At 39.3% G+C, this 18,910-nt stretch overlaps 2 protein-coding genes and 1 long non-coding RNA gene across 3 annotated transcripts; 1 reads left to right on the forward strand and 2 right to left on the reverse strand.

Moving 5' to 3' along the window:
• Window positions 1-974: 974 nt before the first annotated feature.
• On the reverse strand, window positions 975-4,176 carry LOC104240224 (exopolygalacturonase-like). Its single transcript, XM_009795005.2, has 5 exons — window positions 3,844-4,176; window positions 2,707-3,021; window positions 1,942-2,231; window positions 1,623-1,839; window positions 975-1,520 (listed from the first exon to the last, which is right to left on the reverse strand). Exons 1-5 carry the CDS (start codon window positions 4,030-4,032, stop codon window positions 1,287-1,289), a joined length of 1,245 nt encoding a protein of 414 aa, XP_009793307.1. The 5' UTR covers window positions 4,033-4,176; the 3' UTR covers window positions 975-1,286.
• Window positions 4,177-6,038: 1,862 nt separating this feature from the next.
• Window positions 6,039-8,184, forward strand: LOC138869339 (uncharacterized). Its single transcript, XM_070146951.1, has 3 exons — window positions 6,039-6,149; window positions 7,073-7,129; window positions 7,744-8,184. Exons 1-3 carry the CDS (start codon window positions 6,039-6,041, stop codon window positions 8,182-8,184), a joined length of 609 nt encoding a protein of 202 aa, XP_070003052.1.
• A 9,165-nt stretch (window positions 8,185-17,349) lies between these two features.
• LOC104240225 (uncharacterized) lies at window positions 17,350-18,704 on the reverse strand. Its single transcript, XR_714372.2, has 2 exons — window positions 18,371-18,704; window positions 17,350-17,632 (listed from the first exon to the last, which is right to left on the reverse strand). It is a non-coding gene; the product is annotated as an uncharacterized lncRNA (long non-coding RNA).
• Window positions 18,705-18,910: the final 206 nt, after the last annotated feature.

The raw sequence follows: 18,910 nt of genomic DNA on the forward strand, positions 1-18,910 counted from the left end.
ATACTTCGTTCTCAAGCAAAATAATACAACTTTATTTTTTGTTTGATATTGTTCTTACTTCTGCCATCGGAAACATCGCCCCCGGAGTTAAACCTACCTTTTCCTTTGATTTTAACGCTAAGTCTTATTTTAATTTAATTTATTTATCATTTTGGATCAAATCAGTTCGCTTGTCTATTAACCACGTAACAAATTCAACTGTACTGTTTTATAGATAAATAAGATTGATATATTAAAAATAATGTGGTAGTAGACAAATATATAAATCTAGCTAGGAAAACTAGAAGTTCAAAATGGAAAATCTTTAATAGTAGTTGATGGTGTTCATTTATTAATTTTTTAGTACAACATAATATGATTTCTTTGTTGCTTATATTTGGTCTAAAAAAATATATTTCCAAGCCAAAGAATTCATTAATGAGGAAAAACTCAGATAAGAGTGAAACCGTTGTAATTTATATTGTTCTCTACTAAGATTTACTTTAAAATTAATGACTAACAAATTTTCACTTACTTTTATGTATAAGCAGTGAATCTTACTCTATTCCTTATCAACGTGCAATAGAATTTGTTCCCTTAACGTATAAATTCACTCTATAAACAAGCTTTGAATCATTTGAGGACTTTATGCGAAGTTGATAAATTTTTTGTTGTGAAAAAAGCTAAGTTAGCATAAATAGTTAGATTTTTGTGACCTTCCAATGGACAGTTTGATATTTATATCACTATATAATTTTGTATATTCGCATCCTAAATTTAATTTGGCTTTGCCGCTATTGAGTTTATTTTCATTCATGTTATAGTGACATACCACGCTGAGAAACAAATTAAGAATGCAAAAAAAAAAAAAAAAAAAAAAAAAAAAAAAAAACTAATGCAAATCTTCGTTAACACAAATTCATAAGGGTCAGCTAATGTCTACTCCTACTACTAAAATACGTTACAAGCTATTAAAAAAAAAAGAAGGAAAATGATATAAAAAAAGAATTCTAATTTTTTTGGGGGGGCAGGGGAATATAAAAGATGTCTTTTAAATTCTATTACATTTGGGGATGGGGAAGGGAAAGAGGAGGCGGAACAACGAGAATTAAACCTACACCTATAGTATGGAAGATTTAATTTCATCAGTAGGGGAACATGGAAAAAGAACACTGAATTGAACTCACACCTACTATATATATATATATATATATATATGTGAAAGACTTGTACGGATACCATTAAACTATAGGTTTTGGTGGAGATTAGATATCTGCATTTTCTCCTTTGTTTCTTTTACTCCAAAACTATGAAGAGGGTCCATGGCAAGGAGGTGGTAATTGGATGCCAGTATAGCCAACATTTGCATTTTGACATTGAGAAGTAATTGGCGTATTTGCTATATGCTTCAAATTTATGTTGGTAAGTCGAACATTTAGGCAAGGGAGTCGTGCACTGCACATCAATTGCACTGCTACTTCACTTGTTGTTGTTCCCCTTATATTCTGGTAAATTACATCACTTATTCTTACTTGTGATGGCTGCATCATATAAAACCATGAATCAAAATCATCAATCACAACTCAAATATATGTTACTAAAAAGAAAATTCAAAATCTTATGAAATTAAAATTAAGACGAACCTCGGTTGATTTATCACCATAACTCTGGTCTATGATGATTGGATTTTTAACGTTTTCCATGACAATATCGCTGAACATCATCCCTATTGCTCTGTTAGGATTCGCTCCTGCAAAAGTTTTGATTCTGATACCATTTGTTGTGCCCCTCAACGTGCAATTTTTCACTATGAGTCCTTTAATTTCTAATTCGCCAGGCAACTTACCAATACTACCTACACTGTGACACATAAAAGTGTATGAGAATATACATAATAAGAGTGAACATAAAGTAAGTTCAACTTAATCAAAGGTTCGAATCATGTGGAAAAATTATGTGTACCTAATGCCATGGCCAGGGCCACAAGTGACTTTGTTAACGGTCACATTATTTGCTCCTTGTCCAAATGAGACACAATCATCCCCTGTTCTAATTACACTTCTGGAGAGTTTTATAGTGTTAGATTTGCTTATGTGTATGCCATCAGTGTTTGGGCTGTTTTCTGGAGCATCAATGCTAAGGGCATGGAACCTTACTAAATAGCTATTAGTAATATGTATATGAAATCCCATGCTATTTATCAAATTCAGCCTCATCACTTTTCCGTTCTCTACACCATTGAAGAATAAGGTCTACAAAAACAAAAGAAAAAAACATGCCAAAAGTTTAAATAAAAAGGAAACCGAAAATGAACTTGATAATAAAAATATATTGGAGTTGCAGTCTAGTGGTTCACTTACGTGCAAAGGTGGATGAAGCATAATATAAAAAATTGAACCCAATATTCTTTTTACATGCATAATAGATAGTATATATAATTAAGAAAAACTTGCTAAATTTCAACAAATATTATATTCTGAAATCGTAAGGCCCTCCTTTTTGTTCCTTTTCCCGATCCGCCCATCCCAAAAGAGAGAGGCGGAGAAAAAGAAAAATTAATCTAAATAGCCTCTCACCCAACCGCTTAAACTACAAATAGTCGGTAGAATTCATATATAATTAGTGCATAAAAAATCCGACTGGCTATTTGTGAAAATCCCAAAAAAAGAAGAATTAACTCTTAAAAGAGGAAGAGAGGGATCGGGATACGAATTATGAGGAACTTACAGCAGGGAGGTGGACACAATTAAGATTGGTTTTACAGTAATTAAACTGCCAAAGAGCTTGACCTTGAGCATCTAAAGTGCCTCCACCAGTAATAATAATGCCATTAATTGAATCAAAAGAAATCCAAGCAAAGTTTGAATATTCAGAAACATCAGCCACTGCTTTTAACGTTCCTGCAATTTGAACCATTATAGGATGTGTTCCTTTGCATGGTCCTGAAAATATGGTCTCTGCTAGTGTATATACTCCAGGTGGTACAAAAACTCTTGCTCTTCCATTGAAATCACATGCTGCTCGCCATGCCCTCATAAATGCCTGATTTTTTTCATACAAACATACACTCTTTCAATTCAAGAAAGATTTAATCTCTCTCTATATATATGTTAGATTTTATCTAGTTTTTGTTTAAAAACCATGCAACATAAAGATAAAACTGACAAGAAAAGTGCCAAATTCCCTATGAAAAGATTGAAGCTGACAATTTGTAAAGCAAGACCAGCGGAAACGAACTCATAATGGGCATTTTCGGCTAGTTTTTAGTTTAGGAGTCGAGGCAAGTATTCGCGCCCTTATTATATCTTTAACCGGAAAATTATTTAATATAGTAAATCATTTCTACAAAGCTAAAGCAACTTTTTGCCTCATCACATATGATATACTCTATCTATTTTAAGTTAGGTGAGACATTTTGCTTATCGAGAGTCAATTTGACTAAATTTTAAAATTAAATTAGATTAGTTCAACTCAATATTTAAAAATTAAATTTTAGATGTTCAAAAACTATACGAAAAGAAGTATAAGTTGCAATTCTTTTTCATATCAATATGATAAAAATATATATATTTTAAAACATTGGTCAATAACTATACTACCAAAAAAAATTATATGATACATAAAAGAGTTCGTCACCCAATCCATATTAGAATGCAAGGCCCGCCCCTAGCCAATGTTAATTGCAAGATAGGGAAAATCATTGGAAGGCAATAGGATAAATGATATATTGAATTGTATTGTTTCATGCATTTCGTTCTAGATTTTCTTTTAAAATATTTACAATAGAAAATTTCTTTTAGATTTCCCTAGGTTGGTAATAAATTTTGCTTAAATATTGGAACAAAGCGAAAGGAGGTACATTACCTGTGTGCTTATGAGTTCTGAGTTAGGTTTGGCACCAAAATTCAACACATTAAAAATGGTTTGATCAGCAATATTATTGGCACCTGCAGGTTGAGGAAGAAGGCCACCAACTACAGCTGCATTGCACGTAATAATCAAAGCTGAATACAACACAAGAATGAGGACTAAACCAATCGTAGTCATGGCCATTTTTGCAAACCCCTCAATTTAACCTTTTTTATTACCTTGGGCTAAAAGAGAGTTTTAGATTCCACAAATTTAAAGCATTTTTTAGCTCCTACCCAGAATTTATTGGATTGACCTCAATGGGGTAAGAGCTCTCTCTTTGCATGAATTCTTCTTCCTTGCCATTTTATTAGCAAATAAGGAAAATTCCTCCGATAAATGCTCTTAAGTTAGTCTCACTTTGAGGACGTTGTTGCTTCTTTGCTTGGCTCCTTTAATTTAGTTGTGACATTAATTTAGATATTATCATTCGTATATTTTCTAAATTCATTAAATTGCCTACCGTAAATTTACGGTTGTTGTTCTTTCTCCCTTTGTGCCTAAAAATAGTGTAGTAATCCATCCTTTCACTTTTAATTGTCTATGATAGACTTTACATGTCCCTTAAGAAATAATAGATGAAATATATATTTTACTATAATATCCATAATAATAATAATAACAACAACAACAACAACAACAACAACAACAACAACAACAACAAAAACAACAACAACAACAACAACAACAACAACAACAACAACAACAATAATAATAATAATAATAATAATATCACATTTTAAGAAGTCTGGAAAATAACTTACGGAATGAGTAGTTAATGAAGGGTAAAACGTAAAAAGAGTTTATTTTTTCTTTATTTGCTAAATTGGACAAGTAAAAATAAAAATATTTTTTTTATTAGGGTGGACAAGTAAAAGAAAACAGAATAATACATATAATTAACTGCTTAATTTTCTCTCTCTCCTCACTCTCTTTCTTTTTTCTTTTATTTATTTAGAGGTGCAACCTTTCTACCTCCATTCTTTCCAATTTTATTGATTTCCTCTCAATGACAAGCATGCATGCTCATTTCTCATAATTCCTACAAATATTTTGTTGCTTTTGAGAGTGTGAGGGTTATGGGAGGCTAGTTTCGTGTCTCCCAAGTCCTAAGATTACTCTTCGACTCTTAACATCCACGTGGTCTTATCTAAACCTTCACTTCCGAACAAGATTTTTTTAAAGAATAAATAATTGCAAGAATGTGGGTATAGGGGACATGTTTGTATTCTAGCTAGCTGATCAACAAGAAATAGCGAAAATAAAAGAACAAAAACATGAGAGATATCGTAACTAGGGGCATACATGGATGGATCGGGTTAGTTCGAATTTTATCAAAACCAAACCAAATTAAATATATCGGTTTGGATTAGTTCAATTTTATCGATTTTTTTCGAATTTCTCGGGTTTTTTATTACATGAATGCATAGAATAAAATCGGTTCATATTAAATTCTCGAATGACAGAGTGACACGTGGAACCGGGGAGGGGGAGGCAGACGGAAGATGAAGCAAGTGAAAACCAACACCGAGGACAACAAGCTTCGGTTGGCACCGGGTAGAACACGAAGGGAACATTATCGACGAGAGCAAATGAATATTTGTCACCAGATGACATTCAATGAAGAATATTCCTTAGTATTAAATACGCAACCGTTACAGAGAATTTTGGCATTCATGACCTACCGTTACATATCCATCAACGTCCCTCGTCATTGTCATTTAAGAGGGGCTTGATCCTAGGACCTTGTTCCCTAGGTATAGCTATAAATAGTGGCTTCAACAACCATTGTAAGACATGAAAATTTTGACAAACTTATGCTACACACTATTCTCAAGCTAAACAATAATTTATTTTCTATTTAACGTTATGCTTATTGCTGCCTTCGGAAGCTTTGCTCCCGGAACCAAATTATATGCTATTTTATCTCAATTTCAATGCTAAGTCTTGCATTTTATTTAAGTCGTTTATCATTTTCGGGATCAAATCGATTCGCTTGTCTATAAATCATGCTATAAATTCAATAGTACCGTTTTACGGGTAAACCGTTTGGCGCCCACCATGTGGCTTAGAATGCTGCGTAGTGGAGTTGATCCCTGCATCTATTACTAACATGTTTGATTCTTTGTTTCACAGCAAAAATTAAAAAAATGGCAGCTAATGATGTCAACATCACACACAACGTTGAGGCACAAGAGAATCTGCCTCAACATGAGGATTCGATTAGTGACACCCGCGACGAGGAGGACATAGCAGCTCCGGTATATGGCGGGCGTTATTGATAACTAGGAATTCTAGTCTATTTTATACTCTTTTTTGCTTGAGTTTTGGATTAAAAATGTACACAAGTAGTCCCGAAAGCTTACATGTTGTGCTTGTTTGCAGTATTTGGTCAAAAAGTGACAAGAAAGTCAAAAACCAGCTCAAAAAGGAGTGAAACCTGCTCAAGTACCAAGAACAAGTCAAAGCACTGCTACAACAGTACATCCACCGCAGCAGCAATAGACCCACCGTGATCGCAGTGCATTTGTTGCGGTCCGCGGTGGAAAAGATCAGAGAGATGCAATTTTAGAAGCTCAAGCAATGCGGTCCGTGGTATATTCTTCGCGGCCGCAGTAGTCTCATCGCGGCCTCATTCCATTTATTGCGGTCCGCGGAGAGGGGATTCAGAGAGCTGGGATTTTGGAAGTTCAAGAGTGCATTTTATGCGATTCGCGGTGGCCAGATTCAGAGACCAAAACTTGAAGCCAAAAAGCCTCACCCCGGTCGCAGTCCATTTTTTGCGGACCGCGGTACCTACGTCAGGGGTATTTTTGTCCAGAAAATTTGGCCTTGTATAAATACTTCTTTTTCAGATTTTTAGGGTATCTTTATCTTGGTAGAGCACGTGAACGGCGATTTTAGTCTATTTTGAGTAATTTGTAGCTAGTTTAACGCTGAATCTATAAATCTTAGCTTGTAATTATATTTTATGGGTTATTCTTCATCTAAATATCTGATTTCTTCCATTATTATGAGTAGCTAGACCCATTAGCTAGGGTTGTGGCTCAATCTTAGTGTGGGTATTTGATAGGTCTTTTGTTTTAAGGCTTAGATGTTTATGGGTGGTTGATATTTGGACTGATTTGTGTTCTCCATGTTGAATTAGTGGTTGCAAACACTAATTTGTGCCTTTTTGACTTAGGCTCTTCTTGAGAAAGAGAGCTTGAGTCTAGGAAAATCAGTCCAACAAGGAATTGAGGTGTATTCAATAGATTGATAGCCCCAATTAAAGAGTTAAACCTAGAGATAGTAATACCCGACTTGAGCCTATATTGCTTGCACAATTTTGACACCCAATAGGTCTTGAGAAAGTCAATTAGGGCAAAGTCACTCAAGCTACCGAGAGGTATAGAGTGAGTAGTTTTGTGCATTGGCTATATCACAATCCCCGACATAACAACTGTGCCTTAGGCTTTAGAACCCATCAAGTATTTTCCTAGGAGAAAGTCACTTCCCTAGTGCCTCGTTTCATCCAGTGTATTATGTGAGCAAGACAATGAATGATGCTCAAGTGAATTACACGGTGACTAAAAAAGAGTTGTTGGCTATTGTGTTCACAATTGAGAAATTTCGGCTGTATCTCATGGGCGCCAAGGTCATAGTTCATACCGATCATGCCGCACCCGATACTTGATGACGAAGAAGGATTCCAAATCTAGGTTGATGTGATGGGTCTTGTTACTTCAAGAGTTTGATTTGGAGATTGTGGACCGAAAAGGGTGTGAAAACCAAGTGGCGGACCACTTGTCCCGCTTGGAGGAGGAGGGGAGGCCTCGTGATGCCCTAGTGATCAATGATTCATTTCCCGATTAGAAACTCCTTTCTGTGTCGGTGAATGGTATGCCATGGTTTGCGGACGTTGCTAATTTCTTTGTTACCGGTGTTGTCCCGCGTGAGCTCTCTTCTAACCAAAGGAAGAAACTTAAACGGGATAGTTTGGACTTCTATTGGGATGAGTCGTACTTGTTCAAAATCTGCACTGACGGTGTGATCCGGAGGTGTGTCCCGGAGGAGGAGCAATTGAGTATCTTAGAGGCTTGTCATTCCTCCCCATATGGTTGTCATCATGGTGGGGTGAGAATCGCTTTGAAGGTTCTTAGTTGTGGGTTTTACTGGCCAACTTTGTACAAGGATGCAAGTGAACCTGTAAAGAGATGCAACGAATGTCAAAGAGCGGGTGGAATATCGAAGAAGGATGAGATGCATCTCAACACTATTCTCGAAGTTGATATTTTTGATGTGTGGGTGCATTGATTTCATGGGCCCATTTGTTAGTTCATGTGGCAACACATACATTCTAGTGGCAGTTGACTATGCTTCAAAGTGGGTTGAGGCTGTGGCTTTACCCAATAATGAGGCCCGGAGTGTTGTTGTGTTTCTCAAGAAGAGTATTTTTACTAGGTTTGGCACTCCTCGAGCAATCATAAGTGATGGGGGGTCTTATTTTTGTAATAGAGCTTTTGACACTTTGCTTGCAACGTATGATGTCAATCACAAAGTTTCTTCCCCTTATCATCCTCAGACGAGTGGCCAAGTTGAAGTCTCAAATAGGGAAATCAAGAGTATATTGTCAAATATGGTCAATGCAAATAGGACCGATTGGTTAAAGAAATTGGAGGATGTTCTATGGGCTTATAGGACTGCTTACAAGACTCCGATTGGTATGTCTCCGGTAGGTTGGTGTTTGGGAAATCTTGCCATCTACCGGTTGAGTTAGAGCACAAGGCCATGTGGGCTTTGAGGAAGCTGAATATTGAATGGGATGTGGCAGCAAACCTTTGTGTAGAGCAGCTTAATGAACTTGATGAATTCTGATTTCATGCCTACTCCAGTTCGTCCTTGTATAAGGAAAAGATGAAGTACCTTCATGATAAGTATGCTCGTGGCAACGAGTTCAAAGTGGGTGATTTGGTTCTCTTGTTCAATTCTCGGTTACGTCTGTTTCCAGGAAAGCTTAAGTCGAAATGGAATGGACCTTTTGAAGTGGTGCTTGTGACTCCTTTTGGTGCACTTGACTTGAAAAACAAAAATGGAGAGGTCTTTAGAGTTAATGGGCACCGGGTCAAGCACTATCTTGGAAAGATTGATGATAGCCACATAGTGACACTGATCCATCTAAAGTGATTTGATGGTAACCTGCGTCATGCCGCAACGTTAAATCAGGCGCTTCTTGGGAGGCAACTCATGTGTCTTTCTTTTTGTTTTTATTTGATTTTCTTTTTAGTGTAGGATTTGCTTTTGGACTAACTGGTTGTGAGATGTGTGTAGGGTTGTTTTGATGCAGTGCAGGACCAAATTGGAAAAATACTGCACTCTCTGAAGTTTGGGCTGCTGCCGCATTGCATTTTTCGTGACCACTATGGCCTTATTGCGGGGGCAAAATTTCATTGCGGTCTGCAGTGCTGAATGGTCAAAAGTGGAGGTTCTCTGAAGCTGTCACCGCGGCCGCAATGCATTTTATGCGGTCCGCAGTGCTCTTCCGCGACCGCAGAGTATTTTCTGCGGTCCGCGGTGATGTCCTTGCTTGCCTCTTGGGTTTAACTACCGCGGACCGTGGTGGGTAAGTAGCATGGGTCCCAGGTCCTTTTTCTATAAATAGGACCTCAGATCCCCATTTACACTTTTTGCTCATTTGCTCTCTAAATAGAAAAAGTACTGTTCATCCTACCCTAAGTGCACAAATTCGAACACCGATTCTCAATCAACTATATTGCATCTCATCTCTGGTACTTCAAATCTTTCCCTAGTCTTTAATTTTATTTTATTCTCTTTCAATTTGTTAGTTCATACTTCTTCTTCTTCCCTTTTCTTTCAATTCGTATCTTAGGGTTACATAATGTTGTTTAGATTAGGGTTAATTAGTCAAACATGGTCATTAATTACCTAGTGGGTTGATAATATGTTGATTAAGGCTAAAATGCATAAAAATTGAAAACCCTAGGTCTTTGTTGCGGTTGATTTTTTGCGATCCGCGGTGCTTCTCTGCGGCCGCATTGTGTTTTTTCTGCTGTTCGTGGTGGTAAACATTCAGAGAGGTGAACTTTAAGGACTGCGGTCCGCGGTTGATTTTTCGCGGTTCGTGGTGCCTTACCGCGGCCGCACATCATTTTTTGCGGACTGCGATGACCTGAATTAGAGAGTGGGTAGTCTGAACCCCACTCCACTATGGTCCGCGGTGCTCTTTTATGCGGTCTGCGGTGGTATCTTTGCGGCCGTAATGCTTTTTATGCGATCCGCGGTCAGCTATTTTTAGTCATAGTCTTCAATGTTTCTTCTGGTACTGTGATACTAACAAACTTTAACTGAATTCCACTTGCAGACAATGGTTAAATCAAGAGGAGGTGTTGAAAAACAGAAAGGAAAAGGAGAGTCCTCTCAGGGTAGGGGACGAGGAATGATCAAATTTACCCCCCAAGTCCGGAAAGCAATTGGGGAAACTAGGAAACAAATAAAGGCTGCACATAGAGCTGTTTCCCATTCAGAGGGAAGTGAGTATGTGCCCTCCCGGGAGGCATCTGATTCTGATTCAGTGCCGGAATATTTACCTGACTTCTCGGGGAGGTTTAGATTGAGAGATGTGCCCACACCTCCGGGGTCTCCCACTGCTCAAGCTTCAGTTCAAAATTCTCCTGAGTCGTCTGAGGGCTCAGGTGAGAGCAGTGATAGTGAAGCCTCTACTTCACCTACATCTTCGTCACCTGGAGAGGATCCCGTGGAAGATGAGGTACCAAATGAAGAAGGAGGTGATGTGCCCCAACCCGGGGGTGTGGAGAGAACTAGAAACCCCGACGTGTGGAAAAGAAGATTTGTTAGTGAGATTTCTTACCAGAAGTTCCGAGAGTGGTGGCCCCAGAGGAAATTGATTCTTGAGCAAAAATTCATTAAGAGGGACCTTCTACCTCACAACCCTAATGTGAGGAGGCAATTCAGAGAGAGACCGAGCTGGGAATATTTTACAAGCAAAGTCGAGGAGGCAAATGAGCACTTAGTCAAGGAGTTCTACGCTAATGCTGCTCATATAAAAAAGGGCACTAAAGTGACTAAGGTGCAGAATTTGACAGTGAAGTTCGATGGGAAGACAATCAATGACTACCTGGGCTTTCTGGAGGAAGATGAATCATTATACTTAGAAAAGGTAGCATTGGATGAGGCAGCCCGTCCTTGGTTGGCAGAATACCTGGAACTCTTGGGCACCACCCCAGCTTGGTTGACATCAGGGGTTCAAATTCTGAGAAAAACTTTAAACTTTGAGACAAAGGGGTGGGAGACTTTCGTATGCAGCAGGCTGGACCCACTACTCATGAGAACTCTCTGCCTGTCTCCCGGGCAATATTGGTGGCTTCTATCATGGCAGGGTACCCAATCAACATCGGGAATATTATGTCTAGGGTGATCACAAGGGTGGTAAATGAAGGTGATAGATCCTACCCCTTCCCAAATTTCCTGACAATGTACTTTGAGGACCAGGATGTGGAGAAAAGGAAGTTTGATATGAAGGTGAAACCAAAGATGCCTTTTTCCTGGTATAGCCTCAAGGGTGATGACAACCCCAAAGCCAAAGATCCTAAAGGTAAAGCCACTACTTCTACTGGCCAGTCTGAAGAGCCAGTAGTAGTAGTCACTTCTTCTCAGCCTCCCTCAGCCACACCAGATATTGCCCCAGGACCCTCTATTGCCACTGCTCCAGATATCCCCTCATACTCAGCTTACCCATTGGCTGCCCACCGTTTGAGCCAAACCCTTGCCAGTATCAACAACTTGATGCAGGCAGCTACTTCTAAGCTGTCCTTTCCAGCTCGGTGGCAACCCAGTCCGTACCCCCACAACCACAGATTCCATCTTCAGTAGAGGAGACTCTCAAGGACCTTCTGGACAACCAGAAGAAGCTCTTGGAGAACCAACAGTTGATATTGGTGGAGGTTGTAGGTACTCATGGGAAGGCATTGAAGGAGCTGAGAAAGGAGACAAAGAAGCTGAGAAAGACTCGAGCCTCAAAGGAGTCTGTGAAGGAGTTGAGGGTAGAAGTGGAGAAGATTAAGGCTGAAAATCATCTACCATTGGACCTACTGTTGCATGAGCAGCCTCCAGCAGCTTAGACTGAGCCGGAGAAGGAGCAGGAGATGGAGAGGGCACCAAAGAGGAGGAGAGTGATCCCATAGGTTCCAGTGCAGGCACAGGATATCGGGATCCTGTCATAGGTTTCTCGAGCAGTCACAGGACCCAGGGACCCAAGCTCATGATCTCATGCAGATGGAGGACCAATAGGGAGTTTTTGTTTACTCTATCCTATTCTTGAGCTATTTTTGGTTAGTTAGCATTGAGGACAATGCTAGCTTTCATTTGAGGGGGCAGCCCTATTTTGATGATGTTGGATTGTAAATATGATACTATTTTCGTTTTATTATGCTTTTTCACTTTAGGTATGATATAATTTTACCAGTTTATTTCATTTTTTCGTATTTTTGCAACCTTGGTCTGTATATAAAGTTACTTTCTGATGTATATATTCATTCCCTCTTATATATATTCGTTTAAATCCCTTATTGTACATATTCAGTTTACTTTCCGCATTTTCTTTCATAGCTTCTTACTTCATTTTTGTAGCTTCTTATTTTTAGTTTGTGTTGAATAATCCTTTGGTTTTATTAATGTCACGGTTCTTTCCAAAGGTGGAATTTGTGTGAACCGGACGGCTCTTCCCGATGATGGATGGCATGACAACCTTCTTAAGGGTTTGAGTCTGTTTTCTTTTTGTTTTTGTGTAAATAGTAGCTAATGAGTAATAGTGCCTCAAGAAAAGCTTCACTTGGACCTAACACATTTGCCTTTGATTTATGGTCAAAAACAAATTGGTGTGTATAGGATGGTGACAGCTGTGACCTTGAGACTCTTGTGTTGGTCGATAATCATCAAGTGGTTTTTCGAGACCATTTGTATTGCTCAAATCTTAGCTAAAGTTGTTGTGGGCCCCCGACTCTGTCTCTTTAGCAATCTTATAGCTTGTGTGGTGAGAATTTGAATTGCATGTCCAAGTCTCATGCCATTAGTCTAGAACTTGCCCTGAATGTTTGTCTAGGTGAAATCCTAAGTGTAGTTTGACTTGAGAAGTGATTATAGGCTCTCCTTGATCCGAATGATATCTTGAAAACATCCATAGCCTACCAATGATAAGATCCCTCGTCAACCCCTTCTGAGCCACATCCCTTTTTCTTTCAAGACCATGATACAAGGCTATACCTGTTCTAAAAAGACCCTTTCTTGGCACCCGATCTTTCCTTAGCACAAGAAAAAAACATAAGTTTTGGGGGAGACGAGGAATGCAATAAAGTGGTAAAAGTTACAAAATGAAGAAAAGAAAAGGCAGAAAGAAAAAGAAAGAAAATCAAAAAGTGAAAAAGAATGAACAATGTAGAAGAAGTGAGGAGAATGAGTTTGAGTTCCACAATGACCAAAGTAGTAAAAAGAGTTTCATTGATGACTTGAGTCAATTTTTGATGCTTTTGTGTCGCACTAAAACCATGGTGTTTAAAAGGCTGAATGTTGTTAATGATTCATTTGAATTAAGGGCAATTGTTAGTGCTAGTTGATGCTAGATGAGATCACTTTAGCTCAGCTGAATTTTCTTGGTTTTATTCTTAAGGAGGTGGGACTTATTTTGTTCGCTTGAGGACAAGCAAAAGCTTAAGTTTGGGGGAGTTGATAACTAGGGATTCTAGTCTATTTTATACTCCTTTTTGCTTGAGTTTTGGATTAAAAATATATACAAGTAGTCTCGAAAGCTTACATGTTGTGCTTGTTTGCAGTGTTTGGTCAAAAAGTGACAAGGAAATTAAAAACCAGCTCAAAAAGGAGTGAAACCTGCTCAAGTACCAAGAACAAGTCAAAGCACTGCTACAGCAGTAAATCCACCGCAGCAACAATAGACCCACCGTGACCGCAATGCATTTGTTGCGGTCTACGGTGGAAAAGATCAAAGAGATGCAATCTTGGAAGCTCAAGCAATGAGGTCCGCAGTAGATTCTTCGCAGCCGTAGTAGTCTCATCGCGGCTGCAATCCATTTGTTGCGGTCTGCGGAGAGGGGATTCAGAGAGCGGGGATTTTTGAAGTTCCAAGACACCGCAGTCCATCAGAGACCAAAACTTGAAGCCAAAAAGCCTCACCGTGGCCGCAGTCCATTTCTTGCGGACCGCGATACCTCCGTTAGGGGTATTTTTGTCCAGAAAATTTGGCCTTGTATAAATACTTCTTTTTCAGATTTTTAGGGTATCTTTATCTTGGCAGAGCATGTGAACGACGATTTTAGTCTATTTTTGAGTAATTTGTAGCGAGTTTAACACTGAATCTTCAAATCTTAGCTTGTAATTATATTTTATGGGTCATTCTTCATCTAAATATCTGATTTCTTCTATTATTATGAGTAGCTAGACCTATTAGCTAGGGTTGTGGCTCAAACCTAGTGTGGGTATTTGATGAGTCTTTTGTTTTAAGGCTTAGATGTTTATGGGTGGTTGATATTTGGATTGATTTGTGTTCTCCATGTTGAATTAGTGGTTGCAAACACTAATTTGTGCCTTTTTGACTTGGGCTCTTCTTGAGAAAGAGAGCTTGAGTCTAGGAAAATCAGTCCAACAAGGAATTGGGGTGTATTCAAGAGATTGATAGCCCCAATTAAAGGGTTAAACCTAGAGATAGTAGTAATACCCAACTTGATCCTATATTGCTTGCACAATTTTGAAACCCAATTGGTCTTGAGAAAGTCAATTAGGGCAAAGTCTCTCAAGCTACCGAGAGGTATAGAGTGAGTAGTTTCGTGCATTGGCTATATCACAATCCCCAACATAACAACTGTGCCTTAGACTTTAGAACCCGTCAAGTATTCACCTAGGAGAAAGTCACTTCCCTAGTGCCTCGTTAACCATTTAGAAAACCTTACAAGCATCTATACTTAGCTTAATTTCTCATATCTTTAGTATAAAAATTAGAAGTAACAAACAACCAAAGATGATTGGAAGTGTAATCAAGAGCACTACATACTGCTAGTTTAGATAGGAATCCAAATCCCAAACATTCAGCTCCCTGTGGATTTGATCCCGACCTTCTTGGGTAAATGTTGCATCGACCGCTCTTGCCACTTTGTAATGGTGTAGGGCTAGACCTGATCAGTTATCCCCAACATGTGCGGGAGACAACTTCTGATGAAGTTAAGGATAAGCACGTTGCGTAAATAGTAAGGATCTTGAGGGAGCAACAAAAGGCCTTCATGGGCTATCTCTCAAGGCAATACCAGGCAATGACAACTGAAGTAGGCATTGTCAGGTGCCTCTAATAATGCGAATGGAAGAGGCCTTGTTCCTCCCGGTGCTCCCGCAAACCAAACAGCTTAAAGGATTGATAACAACACCCCAAGGGGAGAAGTTGACTTCAACGGAACCGGGGGATCGACGATGGATCCGGTAACAACAACAACAACAACAACCCTTCCGGCCCGAACTCATGAGATTCATGAGGAAAATGAATGAGCGGATGGATCAAAACGTGAAAAGAGTTCCATGACCAAATGGACCAAATTCCGGGTGCACCACCAGTATTGAATGGCCCAAACTCGAAGAAGTACATACAATTGCCGTTCAAACCGAGCGCAACACTAGAATTGATTCCTAAGCGGTTCAAAATGTCTGAAACGCCGAAGTATGATGGGACTTCGGACCCTCGGGAGCACATCACAACTTATACAACAACGGTGAAACGAAACAACTTGGCTCAACATGAAATTTTGTATCCTGTTGAAGAAATTTGGAGAAACCCTCACGAGGGGGGCCTTAGTATTCACTACTACCCGAGCACTCAATCAATTCCTTTGAAATGCTCACAAATTCTTTCATCAAGGCCCATGCCGGGGCCAGGAAGGTCCAGGCTCGGAAGGCGGACATATTCAAAATTGCAAGGAGAGTCCGAATTGCTGCACGAATTCGTGATCGCATTATAGATAGAAAGGATGTTGTTAGTAGGCGTGCCAGATGAATGGGCAGCTGAGGCATTTACTAAGGGGTTGAACCCGAAGAGCTCCGATGCTTCGAAGAAGCTGAAATAAAGCTTGCTCGAGTTTCAAGAAACCATATGGGCGGATGTCCATAACCGCTATGAATCAAAGATAAGGATAGAAGATGATCAGCTTGGGTTCCCGGCATCAACCAAAGGTAGGATCGAGAAAAGAACAAGGATAAATTAAAAGATGAATTTGATGTAGATTGACGGTCTTCTCAGGGTCATTTCTTGCCCTACAAGAGGGCCGAAGGACGCAAAAACAAGGGATTTCGGTCGGTGGATAGGCGCGCCCCGGATAGAAGGGTTGACCGGGGCCAGAACAACAGGTCGTTGTAGGACAAGGAGGTATCAAGTTCCTGGGATTCCATTTATCCCAGACTGTCCGAATAAAACTTCAATGTCAGTGTAGTGGAGATGGTATCGACGATAAGGAGCATCAAGAAAGTGCGATTCCCGAGGCTGATGAGATCCCATCCCAGCTAGAGGGATCCTAATTTACGGTGCGAATATCATGGGACTAATGGCCACCTAATTGGGGATTGCCGACATCTGCGCGAGGAGGTCGCAACACTGTTAAAGAACAGCCATATCATTGAATTCTTAAGCGATCAGGCTAAGAGCAATGACGGACGCAATCGAGACAACATAGAGCCCTCGAAGATAGGGGAAGACGCTCCTCGACTAACTATCAACTTGATTTTTGAGGGGAACTAGATCAACGGTGTAACCTTCTTGGCGACAAAAAAGACAAAGGTGTCAGTGACTTATAGCAAAAGACTCCGGGAAGTCGCCGAAGACGACATCACCTTCACAGAAAAAGATGTCGATGGACTCCTAGATTTTAAAATTAAACGTGTTTTGATTGACCCATGAGGTTCAGCCAACATCATTCAATGGAGAGTGATGGAACAAGCCAAGCTAACCGGAAGCATCATTCCGGTAACAAAACTCCTTGCCGGATTCAAATTAGCAGGTGTAATGACTGGGGAGGCGGGGGGGGGAGATCTTTCTACCCACGAACGCCGAAGGTGTCATGAAGACTACCTTATTTGAAGTGGTGGACGACAACATGGGCTACAATATAATTCTTGGTAGACCATGGCTACATGAGATGAAATGCATTTCATCCACGTACCACCAAATGCTAAAATTCCCGACCCCAGAGGGAATCAAATAAATAAAAGGGGATCAACCAGCGGCAAAGAGAAGGAACGTAGCCTTATAGTACCGAGAGTAGCATGTCACGCCCCGAACTAAGGAGGCGTGGCTGACATACCGGTACCGTACTGGCCCGAGTGAACCATTCTGTAACTCATTCTTTCTGTGACCATCGCGGGCCAACATGGCAAAAACTCGTAGTGCATAACTGTAAGTGGGCAACACTGTATTAATAAACTATTGTTCTTAAGACATGAATACATATGGGCCGTCAAGGCCTCTGACATACTGTACAAACTGAACCTCTGTCTACAAAGCCTCTAAGATTATTTGACATCAAATGGGATAGGGTACTGGCCTACCCATAAGTCTGAAGTAAAACTCTGACGCAGTGGCTCATAGGTTTGGTTGCACTCCGAATGAGGTGGAGTCCTACCGATCCTTCGCTGAATGCTAACCTCGACTACAATGAGGATTCATCAAATTGATTACTTATACCTGTAGGCATGAATGCAACGTCCACAACAAAAGAATGTCAGTATGAACAATGTACCGAGTATGTAAGGCATGTAAATCGATATATAAAGGACATGAAAGAAACATGGAGTACATGACTCAACCTGTAAGTCTGGATAAATCTATATATCATTTAATACTTATAGTGTCATGCATATGCGTATGAATGTTATGTCGTGCATAGGTATATGTGTTCATAACATCATCAAGCCTCTGAGGCATCCCATCATATCATCTCAGCCACTATGGGCAAAATCATCATCGTATACCAGCTGATCAAGTGGTGGTGTGTATATAACGCCATAACTGTTCCCATATCCTCTCTCTCTCTCTCTCTCTCTCTCTCTCTCTATATATATATATATATATATATATATATATATATATATATAACGCCATAACATCATCATACCTCTGAGGGCGTCCCATCATATCATCTCGGCCACTGTATGTAATTCATGAGAAGTACGTTAAAAAATCTTTCGGAATGTCATAAGATCATTATGCCTTTGATTAATATCATGAAATAAACATTACCAATTTGTATATTTTCTGAGACCCATGAACATATGATTAAATAATAGGACATATAGGAATTCAAGAATATAGGCAGCTCTAATACTTCTATGAATAGCATCATTTATGGAAGTTGTATATTTTCTCATTTCATTTGTATCGTATGGATCGTGCCAAAAGAAAGAAGGGATAGTCTTAACATACCTGAGCCAATTCTCTAGACAATCCCTCTAACATACGTCTTTTGCGAAGAACACGTAAAGCCGGATCAAAATAGGGAAAAGTCCTTACGATATTCTTGAGAAAGATTGCTAACTTAAACTCAATTCTGAACTCTAGACAATATGTTGGAAATAAAATTTTCCTATGTAATTTGCAAACGAATTCCATTAATCTAATTCATTAGCTTCCCACATATTCTAAATCAAAACGAAGTGAAAATTCTCTGCAAAACCAAAAATTAAATGATATCCCCCAAAAGGAAAAAGGGGGTTTACAAGAACATCCCAAAAGATTCAAACAATATTACTAAGTCAATGGCCATAGCATTAGCATCCAGATCCACCAATATTGTGAAAGTGTGGATGATAACTGTTTCCTTTGATTTCGCAAAATACAAAATGTTTTACGTTCCGGAAAATCCAGTCAAGAAATATTCTTCACAACAAAATATAAATAATACAAAAGAGAATTCTTTCAGCAAATAGGTTTTCCATTATTGAAAAGTCATACTGTTCACTCTCT

Source organism: Nicotiana sylvestris, chromosome 1, assembly GCF_000393655.2.
Source record: "Nicotiana sylvestris chromosome 1, ASM39365v2, whole genome shotgun sequence".
NCBI lineage: Eukaryota > Viridiplantae > Streptophyta > Magnoliopsida > Solanales > Solanaceae > Nicotiana > Nicotiana sylvestris.